At 37.2% G+C, this 16,970-nt stretch overlaps 1 protein-coding gene across 2 annotated transcripts in view; it reads left to right on the forward strand.

Annotated features, from left to right (window-relative positions):
• Positions 1–16,970, forward strand: part of PMS1 (PMS1 homolog 1, mismatch repair system component) — an 88,667-nt gene that overhangs the window by 54,670 nt on the left and 17,027 nt on the right. For both annotated transcript variants that reach the window (XM_053665165.1, XM_037162970.2), the window contains exons 7-9: positions 541–663; positions 1,183–1,326; positions 1,498–2,384. In XM_053665165.1, the coding sequence (XP_053521140.1) occupies positions 541–663; positions 1,183–1,326; positions 1,498–2,384 (1,154 nt within the window). The remainder of the gene's footprint in view (positions 1–540; positions 664–1,182; positions 1,327–1,497; positions 2,385–16,970) is intronic.

A 16,970-nucleotide genomic window follows, 5' to 3' on the forward strand; every position in this document is an offset into this window, starting at 1 on the left:
AATCAGTGTCAAAGAGCAAGAGGTTTTTAACCCAGAAATGAAAACCCAGTAAGATTGGCTTCATATAGCATACTCAGAACAACTATAGGAACAGCTACTTCTTTACAGAAAAAGGTGGCTAAAAGAAAAGAAAAACAGCCAGGGAAAAGTCACAATATAAGGAAAGAAAATTTTACAAGACAATTTAAAGTTGAGCAGAGAGCAGTATTTATGTCTTATGGCAGTTATTTATGTCTTGTGGCAGTAAGATGTATGTATGCCCATTCATGAAGCTTATATGAATGCCAGTTTTTCCTTAAAGTAGAATTGCAGAAAGAAAGAGTTAGAGGCAGACAGCATGAATTTAACATACTTCAATATTTTATTTAAGGTTAATTCTCGAGACATGGCTGTCAGAGAGTATATGGCTCTTCAGACCGTAAGATGAAAATCTATTTTTTTTATTTTTGATAAATTTTATCATATTGTGTATAACCAGACCCATGGAAATACATTTATTATTGTCAATGCATATTAATTCTGTAATTATTACAATTACAGATTTACCTAAGTGGATTTCTTCCAAAGCATGATGCAGACCACTCTTTCACAAGTCTTTCAACCCCAGAAAGGAGTTTTATCTTTATAAACAATCGACCAATACACCAAAAAGACATATTAAAGGTAATCTATTTAAGAAAAGAAAGTTATCACTTGTATCAAAAATAAAAACTAGTTCTGTTGTTTGTTGACTTATTACAAGTATTACATCTAAGAATTTGCTCTAAAATAAGGAAAAGGGGAGGAAGAAATACAGTAACATTTATTAAGCATTGTTCTAGGTACCTTACTTACGGTATCTGATTGACTCTTCTCAACTATGTGATAGAGTACTTACCTTATTTATTATGAAAACCTAAAATGTTAGTGGCTTTTTTGACCACATAGCCAGGAGGTTAAGAGTTAGGATTTGAACTCTGGACTTTGACACTATGACCTTTAACTGTGAAGGCAGTTCCATTGGATCTTTGTACTTCTTGATGAATGCTGGTACTTCATTCATAGAGGACCAGGGCCTCGCTTTTTCTAATAAGCAGTTACATCGACTCAGTTGAATATACTCCTTCTGGTAGTATTTTAAGGATGGCAGTATATATTTATGTGAGTTTTTTGTCTTTTTTTTTTCATTACATATATTTCTAGTTAATTCGACATTATTACAATCTGAAGTGCCTAAAGGAATCTACTCGTTTGTATCCCATTTTCGTTCTGAAAATTGATGTTCCTACAGCTGATGTGGATGTCAATTTAACACCAGATAAAAGTCAAGTATTATTACAGAATAAGGTATCTTTTTCAGATAATTTTTTGAATTTATGCTATTTATAAACTTAAACAGTAATAACCATTTTTGTGTGACAAAGGAGATTTACTTGTTTATACATATTTTTACATATTATTTTAAATCTTGTCTATTATTTTTATAATTTATCTTAACATTTTCATCTGTATCTTTAGGAATCTGTTTTAATTGCTCTTGAAAATCTGATGACGACTTGTTATGGATCACTACCTAGTACAAATTCTTATGAAAATAAGAAAACAGATGTTTCCTCAGCTGACATGGTCGTTAGTAACACAGCAGAAACAGATGTGCTTTTTAATAAGATGGAATCATCTGGTAGTAATTATTCAGATGTTGATACCTCAAGCATTTCTTTCCAAAATGATATTCATAATGATGAATCTGTAGAAAACACTAATTCTTTAAATCATCATATATACATTGGTGACCATTGTGATGATCATTTTATTAGTGGAAATTCTAACATTGATAAGAACACTAAAAATACATCTCAGGAAATCCCAATGAATAATTTGTTATGTGACGACAACCAGAAGAACTGTAGTGAAACTTGTTTTGTACCTTCTGTTAAACATGCCCAATCAGAAATTGGTAATAAAGGCCATATAAATGAGAGTGGGGAAAATGAGGAAGAACCAGTTCCTGCAAAGTCTTTGGAAATTTCTGCAGATGACTGGAGCAAGGGAAATACACTCAAAAATTCAATGGGAGAGAACATTGAACCTGTGAAATTTTTAGTGCCTCAAGAAAACTCAGCATGTAAAGAAAGTAAAAATAATAATCCAAGCCCTAAACAAAAGAATCTCAGTGAAGTTTCCTATAACAAAAAATCAAACGTGGTAGATGACAAATCTGGACAGCTTACAGCTTATGATTTAATTAGCAGTCATGTAATCAAGAAACCCATGTCAGCAAGTGCCCTTTTTGTTCAAGATCATCGTGTTCAGTTTCTCACAGAAAATTCTAAGACCAGTTTGGAGGCTGCAACACTACAAATTGAAGAACTGTGGAAGACATTGAGTGAAGAGGAAAGACTGAAGTAAGTTTCCAGAGTTTTCATGTGACTTGAATGTTCAGATATTTCCATCTACTGGGTTAACAAAAAGTTTTTTAACTTCTTATTTACAGAAAAACAGAATGGAAAATGCCATTTGACTTGGCTAGAGTACCTTTTTTGGCATTACTTTTTTGGTTAGAGGTTTTTAGTTTTGTTTTTTGCTTTGGTACAAGCCTTAACTATTTAAAATTTTCAATATTTTTGCAGATTTAATTCAGTGCTATTAAAGCTGTCCTTTATTCAGTAGCGAGGCTCCCTTTAAAAGTCTTTCTTTCTTTTTTATTATTCAGTACAATTGTCTCCATTTTCCCCCACACCACTATCCCCAACCAAACCAACCCCCACCTCCCACCCTAAATCCTATCCCCCTTGGTTTTTCTATGGGTTCTTTATTCATGTTTCTTGACAGCCATTCCCCTTCTTTTTCCCGTTATCGCCCTCTCTTCTCCCCTCTGGTTACTGTTAGTTTGTTACTTACTTCATTGTCTCTGGTTATATTTTGCTTGCTTGATTGTTTTTGTTGATTAGGTTCTACTTATAGGTGAGATCATATGCTATTTGTCTTTCAGCACCTGGCTCATTTCACTTAGCATATTGCTCTCCAGTTCCATCCAAGTTGTCCCAAAGGGTGGAGCTCCTTCTTTCTTTCTGTTGTGTAGTATTCCATTGTGTAAATGTACCATAGTTTTTTGATCCATTCATTTACTGATGGGCACTGAGGTTGCTTCTAGCCCTTGGCTATTGTAAATTGCACTGCTGTGAACATTGGGGTGCATAGGTTCTTTTGAATTAGTGTTTCCAGATTCTTAGAGTATAATCCCAGCAGTGGAATTGCCAGGTTAAAAGGCAGTTCCATTTTTAGTTTTTTGATGAAATTCCATATCGTTTTCTACAGTGGCTACACCAGTCTGCATTCCCGCCAACTGCACTATGGTTCCCTTTTCCCTGTAACCTAACCAGCACTTGTTGATTTGTTTATGATGGTCATTCTGACTGTTGTGATTTTAATTTGCATCTCTCTGATGGCTAGTGATGATGAGCACCCTTTCATATGTCTCTGGGCCCTCTGTATGCTCTCCTCAGAGAAGTGTCTGTTCAGGTCCTTCGCCCATTTTTTCATTGGGTTTTTGTCTTCCTGGAGTGGAGTCATGTGAGTTCTTTATATATTTTGGATATCAAACCCTTGTCCGAGGTATCATTGACAAATATATTTTCCCATACAGTTGCTTCCCTTTTCATTTTGCTGATATTTTCTTTAGCCATGCAGAAGCTTTTTATTTTGAAGTCCCATTTGTTTATTCTTTTCTTTATGTCCTTAGCTCCAGGGGACATATTTTTTTATTTAATTATTGTTCAAGTACAATTTTCTGTCTTTTACTCCCATCCCAGCCCACCCCCCCAGTGGTCCCCACCTCTCCCATTTCCACCCCCCTTGGTTGTTGTCCATGTGGCCTTTATACTAGTTCCTGTAAATCCTTCTCCTTTTTCCAGGGGACATATTGGTAAAAATATTGCTGCGTGGAATATCGGAGATTTTCCTGCCTATGTTCTTCTCTAGGACTTTTATGGTATGGTGACTTATATTTAAGTCCTTTATCCATCTTGAGTTTATTTGTGTATAGTGTAAGTTGGTGGTCAAGTTTCATTTTGTTTGCATGTAGCTTTCTCGGTCTCCCTACACCATTTGTTGAAGAGGCTATTTTTACTCCATTTTATGCTTCTGCCCCCTTTGTTGAATATTAATTGACCATTGAGACATGGACTTATTTCTGGGTTCTCTATTCGGTTCCCATTGATCTATGTGTCTGTTCTTGTTCCAGTACCAGACTCTCTTGATTACTGTGGCCTTGTGATGCAGTTTGATATCAGTTATTGTGATTCCCTCCTACTTTGTTATTCTTTCTCAAAATTGCTGCAGATATCCAGGGTCTTTTAGGGTCCCATATAAAATTCTGAAATTTTTTTTTATATCTGTGAAATATGTCATTGGTATTTTAATAGGGATTGTGTGGAATCTCTAAATTGCTTTGGGTAGCATGGACATTTTGATGATGTTAATTCTTTGTTTTTAATGTATTTTATTGCTTATGCTATTACAGTTGTCCCATTTTTTTCTCCCCTTTATTCCCCTCCTGCCTGTACCCCCCTCCCACCATCATTTGCCCCCCATAATTCATGTCCATGGGTCATACATTTAAGTTCTTTGGCTTCTCCATTTCCCATACTATTCTTAACCTCCCCCTGTCTATTTTGAACCTACCATTTATGCTTCTTATTCCCTATACCTTTTCCCTCATTTACCGTTCATATTTTTTATCTTTTTTTTTTTTAGGTAAGACCCTTGAACCTTTCACATAATAAGGGCTTGGTGAAGATGCACTCCTTTAACTTCACCTTATCTGAGAAGCACTGTATCTGCACTTCCATTCTAAATGATAGCTTTGCTGGATAGAGTAATCTTGGATGTAGGTCCTTGCCTTTTATAAGTTGAATAATTCTTTCTAGCCCCTTCTTGCCTCTAAAGTTTCTTTTGAGAAATCAGCTGATAATCTTATAGGAACTTCTTTATAGGTTACTCTCCTTTTCTCTTGCTGCTTTTAAGATTCTCTCCTTACCTTTAATTTTGGTGTGTCTTGGTGTATTCCTCCTTACATACAATTTCTTTGGGACTCTCTGAGCTTCTTGGACTCCCTGGAAGTCTATTTCCTTTGCCAGATTGGGGAATTTCTCCTTCATTATATTTTCAAATAAGATTTCAATATCTTGTTCTTCCTATTCTCTTTCTGGCATCCCTATGATTCAGATGTTGCAATACTTAAAGATGTCCCGGAGGTTCCTAAGCCTCACCTCATTCCTTTGTGTTCTTATTTCTTCATTCTATATTAGTTGGATGCTTGTTTCTTCCGTTTGTTCCAAATTGTTGATGTGAGTCCCAGTTTCTTCCCCTCACTGTTGGTTTCCTGTACATTTCCTTTTATTTCACTTTGCATAGCCTTCACTTCTTTCTCTGTTTTGTAACCATACTCAACCATTTTTATGAGCATCCAGATTACCAGTGCTTTGAACTCTGCTTCTGATAGGTTGGCTGTCTCTCCATTGCTTATGTATTTTTTCTATGTATTTGATCTGTTTTTTCATTTGGGACATATTTTTTGTCTTGGTGCACCTGTTAACATAGTAAGGGGCAGAGCCTTAGGTATTCGCCCGGGCAAGACAACCCACATTGCCGCATTTTGGCGCTGTATGTGGGGGAGGGGTCTGGAAGGGAACAGTGCCACTTGCTCACCTCTCCACCAGCTTTCAGAGCCTTCCTCCACTACCCATAAGCAAATTGGGCCCTTCTGATGCTGATTCCTGGGTGAGTGGTTTTGTGTACATTCTAGGATCCGGTGGGTCTCTCCAGTGAACTTTCCTGTGAGGCTGGGAGTTTCTCCTGCTGCCTCACTCCTCGCAGGTTTTTACAGTTAGAGGTTTTGAGGCTTTATTTCCCTGTGCTGGAATCCTGGGTTGCGTAGTCTGTCTCGCTTTGCAGTTTCTCCTCTTTATTTATCCACGTGCAAATGTGGGACCACCCCCTCCTCCCGCCACCACCTTGCCTTGTCCATAAGCCTCCACCTTGCCACGAATCCTTTCCACCCTGGCCACCTGCCCTACTCTCCTGCCGATCTGGATGAATGTATCTTTTTTAATTCCTCAGTTGTTAGACTTCAACAGTCAATCTTCTGGGAGTTCTGGTTCTTTTCTGTTTTTAAATTTGTTTTTGTCCTTTTGGTTGTACGAGGAGGCAAAAGTGTGTCTACCTATTTCTCCATGTTGGCCGGAAATCATCAAGTTGATGATGATGTTAATTCTTCCAGTCCACGAACACAGTACATGCTTCCACTTAATGGTGTCGTCTTTCATTTCTTTCTTCACTGTTACATAGTTTTCTGAGTACAGGTTTTTTACCTACTTGGTTAGGTTTATTCCTAGGTACTTTATTTTTGTTGTTGCTATAGCAAATGGGATTTTTTCCCCAATTTCTGTTTTCTGTTATTTTATTGTTGGTATACAAAAATGCCTTTGTTTTCCTAATATTGACTTTGTTTCCTGCTATTTTGCCAAATTCACTTATTAGGTCGAGTAGTTTTGTGGTGGAGTCTGTAGGGTTTTCCATGTACACTATCATATCATCTGCAGACAATGACAGTATTTACTCCTTTCCACTTTGGACACCTTTTATTTCTTCATCTTGCCTGATTGCTGTGGCTAGGACTTCCAATACTATGTTGAATAAAAGTGGTGAGAGTGGACATCAGTGTTTATATCATAAATGAGTGCTGTACCTTATCAAATGCTTTTCCCGTATCTATTGATATGATTGTGTGATTTTTGTCTTTCCTTTTATTTATGTGATGTATTACATTTATTGATTTGTGAATATTGTATCATCCTCACATCTGTGGGATGAATCCCACTTGATCATGGTGTATAATCTTTTAAATGTATTGCTGGATGTGGTTTGCCAATATTTTGTTGAGAATTTTAGCATCTATGTTCATCTGCAATATTGGCCTGTAGTTTTTTTCTTTGTTGTATCTTTATCTGGTTTGGGGATTAGGGTGATGCCTCATAAAGAATTTAGGAGTCTTCCCTCTTTTTGGATTTTCTGTAATAGTCCTAGAATGATAGGGGTTAGCTCTTCCTGAAATCTTTTATAAAATTCTTCTATAAAACCATCCAGTCTAAGGCTTTTGTGTGCCAGGAGTTTTTTGCTTCAGTTTCACCACCCGTCATCAGTCTGTTTAGGCTTTCTGCTGCCTCTTCATTCAATTTTGGAAGAATATATTTTCCTAGAAATTTTTCTATTTCATCCAGGCTTCCAAATTTCTTGTTGTATAGTTTGTAGTAATTTCTTCAATTCTTTATATTTTTGTGGTATCAGTTATAATCTCTCCTCTTTCATTTCTGACTTTATTTGTTTGGGCCATCTCTCTTTTTTTCTAAATTAGTCTGGTTAAAGGCCTGTTTATTTTGTTTATTCAAAGAACCAGCTCCTGGATTTATTGATCCTTTGAATTATTCTTTTAGTCTCTTTGTCTTTTAATGCTGCTCTGAGCTTGCTTATTTCCTTTCTTCTACTCCCTTTGGGCTTTGTTTGTTGTTGCTCCTCCAGTTCTTGTAGATGTCAGGTTACGTTGTTTATTTGAAATGTTTCTTTTTTAGGTAAGCCTGTATCCTATGAAGTTCCCTCTCAGGACTGCCTTCGATGTGTCCCATACGTTTTGGACTGTTGTGTGTTCATTTTCATTTGTTTCCAAAAACTTTGTCATTTGTTTCTTGAGCTCATCGTTAACCTATTCATTGTTTAATAACATGCTATTCAATTTTCATAAATATTAATGTTTTCGAGTTTTTTCCTTGAGGTTGGTTTCTAGTTTCAGGCCCTTGTGGTCCAAGAAAATGCTTGATATAATTTCAGTTTTCTTGAATTTGTTGAATGTTGTTTTGTGTCCTATCATGTGGTGTATGTATCTTTGAAAATATTCCATGTGCATTTGAAAAGAATGTGCATTTGAAAAGAATGTATTTTGCTTCTTTGGCAGGAAAGATTCTTTGTATATCAGTTAAGTTCATTTGATCTAGGGCATTGTTCAATGCAACAGTATCCTTGTTGATATTTTGTTTGGAAGATCCATTCATTGCTGACAGTGGGGTGTTAAAATCCCCTATTATAAGTGTGTTGTTTGTCTTTCTTGAAGTTCTCCGACATTTTCCTTATGTATTTGGGTGCTCCTATGTTGGGTGCATATATGTTTATAATGTTTATGTCTTCTTGATGGATTCTTCTCTTGAGTATGAAGTGTCCTTCTGTGCCTTTTTTATGGCCTTTGTTTTGAAATCTATTTTGTCAGATGTAAGTATTGCTACCCCAGCTTTTTTTTCCTGTCGTTTTCTGTGGAATATTTTTTCCAACCCTTCACTTCCAGTCTGTGTAGGTTTTTTGTTCTGAGATGGGTCTCTTATAGGCAGCATATGTGAGGGTCATGTTTTCTTAACCATTCAGCTACTCTATGTCTTTTGATTGGAGCATTTAATCCATTTATATTTAAGGTTATTAATGATAGGTACTTACTCATTTTTCCTCCTTTGTACCTGTGTTCCTCTCTCTCTTAGTCTTTTTCTTCCACTTCTTAAAGCAGTCCCTTTAGCATCTCTTGCAGAGCTGGTTTGGTGGAGGTGTATTCTTTTAGCCTTCTTTTGTCTGGGAAGCTTCTTGTTTCATCTTCCATTTTATTTTGAGAGCCTTGCTGGGTAGAGTAGTCTTGGTTGCAGGCCAAGACTGCAACCAACCTATGTTTTTCATTACTTAGAATATTTCTTACCATTCCCTTTTGACTTGTAGTGTTTCTGTTGAGAAATCAGCTGCTAGCCTTATCAGAGCTCCCTTGTATGTTACTTCCTGTTTCTCTTTGCTGCCTTTTAGAGTCTCTCTTTGTCTTTAAAACTTGAAATTTTAATTGTTATGTGTATTGGAGTAGACTTTGGGTTCATCCTTATTTGGACCCTCTGTGCTCCCTGAACTTATGTGGCTTTTCCCCTCTCTGGGTTAGGAAAGTTTTCTGTCGGGCGCTGGCCAGCAACTGTCCCTTGATAAGGTCAGAACGGTTGAGATGCATCTGCAAGGCAGAGGCATCTGTGGCTGGATTTCCTGTCCATCTTTCCTTTACAAGTTTGTTTTGGTGATCAAGGGGTGGTGGGATTGTTAGACACCTGTATTTCAGGTTCATTGATTCACGTAATTCCAATGAAGTTGTACAGAGTAATTTCTTGACCAGAGAACAAGGTTCCCTCTAATGAAATAGCCCCTGAATGTCTAAAAGTTGTTGGAGTAACAGCCCCTCCTTTACCTTGAATAGGAATATATATTAATTAGAATTTAGTAGGCAAAGAAACAGGAGAAGCTTGTTAGATACTATAAACTAAGCCCGCAGATGCAATTACCAAGGAGTTAGAGTCCATAGTACATAGAGAAACATTTTGGACAGAAAGATAGATAGCTAAGTTAGACATCACAAAGGCCTTATAACAAATTTCCTAACCTCTGCTCGGTCTAGAATACCTTTTGCCCTGTGCCAAATTCTAAGACCCTTAATAAACAATAAAACATTAAAACTCTGTTCATAGAACTAGTTCAAATTGTCTGACTGATGGTTCTCCTGGTGAAAACAACTTTTGTTTAACATAACTGAAACTATGGAAATTCTTGTACTTTTCCTAGTTACCTCTGTATTTGTTTTTTCTGCTTAACTGATCATGCTATGCACCTGTTGCTTTAATGTTGAATAAAGCCTAAATCAAACTACGAGTTCAGTCAGTCCCACAGAGGCTGGCTGTTCTCCAGCATCCAATCCGGTGTCTGACTCTTCATTCGCCTGCGCCGTCCATCCTTCAGGGACCCTGAACCCTGCCGAGGCTGGACCCCGGCAGTTTTCTGTCATTATTTTTTCAAACAGGTTTTCTATCCCTTGCTCCTTTTCTTCTCCTTCTGGCATTTCTAAGATTTGGTTGTTGCTGCATTTTGTGTTGTCCTGCAGTTGCCTTAAGCTGTCTTCACATTTTTTGAGTCTTTTTTCATGAAGCTTCTCTGCTTGGGTATTTCTTTCTGCCTTGTCTTCCATCTCATTAATTCGGTCCTTTGCTTCATCCAGTCTTCTTGTAATTCCTTCTAGTGCATTTTTTAAATTTCAGATATTGTATTCTTCATTTCTTCCTGGTTCTTGTTTATAGTTTCTATTTTCTTTTTCATACTGTTATAGTTCCAGACAGTTCCACTTAGTTTTCAGTGAGTTCCTTGAGCATCCCTGTAACCATTCTTTTGAATTCTGTATCTAATAGTTTGTTCACCTCCATTTCATGTAACTCTTTTACTGAGGAATCTTTCATTCCTTTAGATTATGGATTCCTTCTTTGTCTTCCCATTTTAGGTGACTCTTTTTGTTTGTTTCTGCAATTCCAAATGTTCTTCTTTGCCAGCTATGTTCGTAGGATGAATTTCTGCAGTAGGATAGCTGTGGGACTTCGTGGTGTGGTCTCTGATCTCCTTGTCTGGATGCTCTAGGGTTGCCGTGTCTTCCGTTTGTGTGGACTCTCTTGTGCTTGGGCTTTACCTATTGGTGTCTCCTTTGTTAGTGGGTTCTCCCCTCCAGTGGGTTTACTGGTATTCACAACTCCCACCTTGTCTGGTATGCTGTTATACAGGCATTGGTTAACAAAGCAGTATTATCAGACAGCCAAACCTATGGCAGCAAGAAGAATCCCCCTACCATATCAACAATTTCAGCCACAATTGAACTAAAATTAATGAAGGCCAAGAGAGATTGTGGATATTATATGACAAAGGGAATATGAGATGACTAGAAGAAGGGAAAATATTGTTTTGTGGTAAGAGGGAGGAGAATTAATAAGAGTTGGTATAGAACCGAGGCGAAGAAACAAAACAGAAAAGCTAAATAAACAAAGAAGAGAAAAAAAACATGCAAGTTCTGACAGATAGCAAGGTGAAATTTGTCTCAGCTGTTGGTGTGACTTCTTTCTAGATCCATCTCAGGTTTTCTCACAGCTCCAGGTCTTATTGAAGGGCGGGGGGGGGGGGGGACCCTCCTGTTGATTTTAAACCTGCCAAGCCAGTTTTGCAAGCCTTCCCTGATCCTGTAGACAGAGGGGTGCTAGGCTCAGTATTTTTCCTTTCCTGTGGTTCTGAAAGGGCTGAGACTTAGTCTGGGCTGCAAATAATCACAGGTACCCAGTTTCCAGCCCATGCCCTGTGTGGCTCACTGTCCACTCTGCGTATTTGCACCAGGCTGATGCCAATAATCCACATCGTAAAAAAAAAAAAAAAATCCACATCGTTTTTCAACCCTTCTATCAGTGCAGGAGGCACCCTGAGTGGGAGAAAATCATACCCCCACTCCTCCCTCCTCACTGGCCCTGCACTGCATAGCTGCTCAGTTCTTTTTTGAGAGGTGGTACCTGCCACTCCTAACAAGCACTGGGCTTTCCACACAGTCCATCTCTCTGACCAGCCCAGAGGCTATTTGGGTCAGAGCCCATCTCTTTTCGCACCCACCTCTCCATTTTCCGTGGTACTGTTGCCAGCCAGTGAGCACTACCCTAGCTGGGTATGCCACAGGCTCTGTGTCACTTACTGCCTTTTTATCCCCACAGCAACTTTACGCATCCAGGTCTCTGCTGATGCAGGTCTGAGACTTTCTTGCTGTGGGAGGGGAGGGAGCCACTCGATGTTTGTCACTATCCCTGCTCTCCTCCAATGCTCCCGGGGAAGCAGCTGTCTCTGACCCACAGCCCAGGGACCTTCCCAGTGGCCTACAAAATCTTACCACCTGTTTTAAGCGTTGTCTGCACACTTTGACTTACAACCTTCCTATCAGCTGGGATTCTGTTAACTTACTGTAAATTAACTTCTCTTTTCATACTTTTTTTGGAGTGGATGGTTGTTATGGTTTTTTTCTCAAACATACACTAAAGTAGGCAAAACAACATAGTGAGCCCATGATCTCATAGTCAGTCCTGCTTCATCCATACCTCTACTCATTTCACTTCCCCTTCTTTACCATCATTATTTTGAAGGAAATTCTAAGATAATGCATATTTCATAAATGTTTTAGCATGTATCTGTAAAAAATAAAGATACTCCTTTTTAAATATAGCCATAATACAATTGTCCTAACTTTTTAAAATAGGAATTCCTTAATATCAAGTATTCAGTGTTTCAATTTCTAATTATTTCTTAAATGTCAATTTTTTTTTAAAGTTTCTCTACTTGAATTAAGAGGCAAATAAGGGTCACAAGTGATTATCTTCAAAGATTAGTGCACTTAACCTGTAGTACAGCAAACCCACAAACATCTAATTGCATTGGCCAGGGAGGTGATGAGTTGATAGCTTCCTGACTGTACGAAACTGAAAGCATAGATATTTCTGGTTTTCTTGGAACTAGAGACAGTGTAACAGCCTAAGATAGCTATTACTGTACAGACTCACAATAGCAAGTATTGTTCTAGTTTGGAGGAATGTCAGCATTATTTCTCCTTGTAGGTCCCAAGGTGTTAGGGTACAAGGGTTATGGTTAATAGGCTTCATCTGAAAATTTGTCATCAGGCCATATTCTGGAATCCAAAATTTTCTCTATCTTACTACTATAAGGCAGAGAAAGAGCCAGTATTGGTCAAAAGCAGACCTCTGAAACTGTACTTACATTCTAACCTCTTTCTGTCTGCTAGCTTTTTGTAAAAATGTATGGACTGTATTTCCCATGGTTGTGAGGTTTAAATAAGATATTGTGTATTATGATACAAGTTAAATGACTGGCACATAAGGAATGTGCCAGGTGTCAGTGATGTCAGTCAGATTTTTAATCTGTGAAAAAGAAATTTCTGTTGTGATTGAAATTATTTTTCATTTGCTTTGTCAATGTTAAATTTAATCTGTAGACCAGAAATAGAAGCTTATGAAGAAAATATAGGTATCTTAAAAGCAGAGAGCTTCCTTTATATCACAGATTACTGTGTTAGAATCTTCCAGAGCCAAAGGTGTTGAGACCGTGATCAGCTGTGTCCAAAATCATTATTAGTGAGATGGTGAAACAAAAATGTCACACTAACACTACCTTTCTCTTATAGTCCTTATTTTGGAATTCTTTCCATGATTCTGAATTCTACAGAAGTGTTAGGAATATTAGAGTAGTGCTTTGTTCCACAGATAACCAGTCTTTTTATTCATCCTTTTCTTCTTTTTCCCTGTTATTTTTTAATGTTTCTTTTCCTTCCTTCTCCCCCCCCCCTTTTTCTTTCTTCCTTTACTGCTTTCCCAGTCCTTTCCCTCCCTTTCTTCTCTCTTTCCTTCCTTAAATTGGGGAGTATATATTTTGGGCATTCTTTTACAGGGCCCTATATATTCTGGCTAGTCACTTCATATACAGTTGTAAATAAACATTTTCTACTTATAAATGGTTCAGTCTAGGTAGGAAGACAATTAAAAAGTAGTAGTCATAGAATGTGATGAGTTTTAAAGTTAAAAAATGTTTATAGGGAATCGTGAAAACACCTAGTACTTGGTGTTAATCTCATCTATGGGACAGAAAATGCTTTCCTGAATAGAAGTCAGTCAGAGGGCTGTAGGGAATTTTCTAGGTAGAAGGAACAGTGTATAAGAAGGCCGAGAAACTGGAAATAGAATGTTGTTATTCAGGAGCTGAAAAATGCCCTTCATGATAGTAACTGAATATAGGGGAGTGTGGTAAAGGAAGACGGGGAAGGCAGGCCAGGTCATGGAAGGGTTCTGAAACCGTAACAAAAAATTGGTAAAAAAACTAGAATCATTTCTGCTGAGAACTTAGGACAGACTGTAGAGCAGGGTATTTTCATTTTTCATTTCTTCCTTTCTGGGTCTCCCCCTCTCCCCACCTTGTTTTTCTCTCCTGTAGTGGGTTAGAAACCAGATTGAGACATGTGCACTGCCACTGGGATATCAGTCACTTTAAACTTGAACTTTAACTTGGAATGGGTATGAACATATTGCTACTCAAAATAACTAAGAATAAATTCTAATTGGGCTATACATTAAAAATGGTAAATAAACTTTATAATTACATGTAATTTTTAGTCACAAAAAATATCATTTTAATTGATTACTTGTCAAATTAGAATTAGTATTTTTCATTCAAGTTACTAAATCCCTTAATGACATTAAGTCAAAGGTAGCAGCTGTTTTTACTTAACATTCACATAATGTTCCTTTGGACATAACTTTATATTTTTCAAGGAACTAATGACATGAGTTCTTGAGTAAATCAAAAGATTAGTACCATATGTGGAAATTTGCACTTTATAATTAATTACAAATGGTGAGCTTCATCTTGAACTCATTTTCCTCTGAACAGGAAATCTTGAGTTTGAATGTCCAGGAGCTAAAAATACTTAATTGTAGTACTGTTGAAAGTAAACTAATAACATGTTTTATATAGCTAATTCAGAAGTTCAGATTCTAAGTAGAAATGAGAGAAAGTAATGCAAGAGATTATTAATATGACATGGTATGTAACCAAAAGAGGCATTATTTAATCTATTTTACGGAAACAAGGTCTTTTTTTACATTCTTATCCCCTAACATTTTTTTTATTAAACAAATGTGTACTGAGTAAGTACAAAGTATACAACATGATATATGGTCTTTTGTCTCTTAGTTTCACTTAACATTTAATACAGTTCTTCCAGTAATATCATTTCTAACACAAATCTATTCAAATTTCTCTTTTAAAAATGATTAGAATTCAGCCAGTTTCTTAAGTTTCTTAAAACAACAGATAACAATCTCAAGTCTGAAATTTAGAACTGAATTTTTTAAAAAATTTAACAAGATTGCTTAAATAATTATTAACCATTAGATTGTGTTCCCTTTTTGTTATATGTTTCTTGATAGAAAATAATGATAGCAAATGTTACCATTTACTGTGTGCTAAGTACTATTCTAAGTACTTGAGACATTTTAACACATTTTATTCCTCACATCAAAACTATAAAGTAGCTATAGATTATCCACACCGAGGCACAGGAAAAGTAAATGATTTGCCAAAGTTTGTAGAGCTGCTAAGTGGCAGGGAAAGCCAAGCCAGGGAGTCTGTCTCACGAGTTTGTGCTCTTAGGTACTACACTTTGCTGAACACAGTAATAGTAGTTTTCAGTTCTGGATATGCATTAGAATTAACCATGGAACTCTAAAAGCAGTACTGCCCGACTTCCACCTAGGCCCTGAGCATTAGAAACAGAGCTGGACCTAGGCATCTCAATTTTTAAGAGAAGGGTTGAGATAACTAACAATTGTGCTAGAACTTAGTATAATTTTTAAATGTTTATTATTTTGTACCTTTGAATTAAATTACATGGTTTGGGTTTGTTTAATTTATTTGAGTGATTTTTTTCAATCAGCTATGAAACCATTATAAATTTATTTTTTTATTTTTCAAATATATTTTTTACTATACTATTACAGTTGTCCCATTTTTTTCTCCCCTTTATTCCCCTCCACCCTGTACCACCCCTTCCATGAGCATTCCCCCACCTTAGTTCATGTCCATGGGTCGTACATTTAAGTTCTTCAACTTCACCATTTCCCATACTATTCTTAACTTCCCCCTGTCTATTTTCTACCTACCATTTATGCTTCTTATTCCCTGTACCTTTTCCTCTATTCTCCTCCTCCCTCTTCCCTCTGTTAACCCTCCATGTGATCTCCATTTCTGTGATTCTGTTCCTGTTCTAGTTGATTGCTTAGTTCGTTTTTGTTTTTAAGATTCAGTTGTTGGTAGTTGTGAGTTGGTTATCATTTTACTCTTTATAGTTTTGATCTTTTTTCTTAGATAAGTCCCTTTAACATTTCATATAAGGGCTGGGTGATCATGAACTCCTTTAACTTGACATTATCTGGAAGCGCTTTATGTGCTCTTCCATTTTAAATGATAGTTTTGCTGGATAGAGTAATCTTGGATGTAGGTCCTTGCCTTTCATGACTTTGAATACTTTTTCCAGCCCTTTCTTGCTTGCAAGGTTTCTTTTAAGAATCAGCTGATAGTCTTATGGAGACTTCTTTGTAGGTAACTATCTCCTTTCCTCTTGCTGCTTTTGAGATTCGCTCTTTATCTTTCATCTTGGGTGACTTAATTTTGATGTGCCTTCGTATATGCTTCCTTGGGTCCAACTTTTTTGGGACTCTGAATTTCCTGGACCTCTTAGAAGTGTATTTCCTTTGCCAGATTGGGGAAATTTTCCTTTGTTATGTTTTCAAACAAGTTTTCAATATCTTGCTGTTCCTCTTCTCCTTCCGGCACCCCTATGATTTATATGTTGTAATGTTTAAAGTCCCAGAGGTTCCTATGCCTCTCCTCAATTTTTTGAATTCTTGTTTTTTCATTTTGTTCTAGTTGAATATTTATTCCTTCCTGTCACTGTTGGTTCCCAATATATTTCACTTTGCATAGCCTTTACTTTTTCCTCTCTTTTATGACCATACTCAACCATTTTTAAGGTTGAGTATCCTGATTACCAGTGCTTTGAACTATGCATCTGATAGATTGGCTATCTCTGCATCGCTTAATCCTATTTTTGGAGTTTTCATCTATTCTTTCATTTGGGCACTATTTTTTTTTTTTTGTCTGGGCACGCCTGTTACGAAGTAAGGGCTGGAGCCTTAGGTATTTGCCAGGGTGGGGCAACCCAGGTCACTGCATTGTGGTTTTGTATGTGAGGGAGTATCTGAGATGGAACAGTGCTGCTTGCTCAGCTCTCAGCTGGCTCTCAGTCACTTCCCCTGCTATCCACAAACAAATTGGGCCTTTTTGGGGCTAATTCCCAGGTGGGTAGGTTTGCATACATTCTAGGACCCTATGGGTTTCTCCAACATACTCTCCTATGGGACTAGGAGTTTCTCCTGCTACTTCAACCCCCACAGGTTTTTACAATCCGAGGTTTTGGGGCTTTGTTTTCCTGTGCTGGAACCCTGAGTTGCATGATC

Source organism: Artibeus jamaicensis, unplaced genomic scaffold (genome assembly GCF_021234435.1).
Source record: "Artibeus jamaicensis isolate MK-2021 breed Jamaican fruit bat unplaced genomic scaffold, CSHL_Jam_final contig_391, whole genome shotgun sequence".
Classification (NCBI taxonomy): Eukaryota; Metazoa; Chordata; class Mammalia; order Chiroptera; family Phyllostomidae; genus Artibeus; species Artibeus jamaicensis.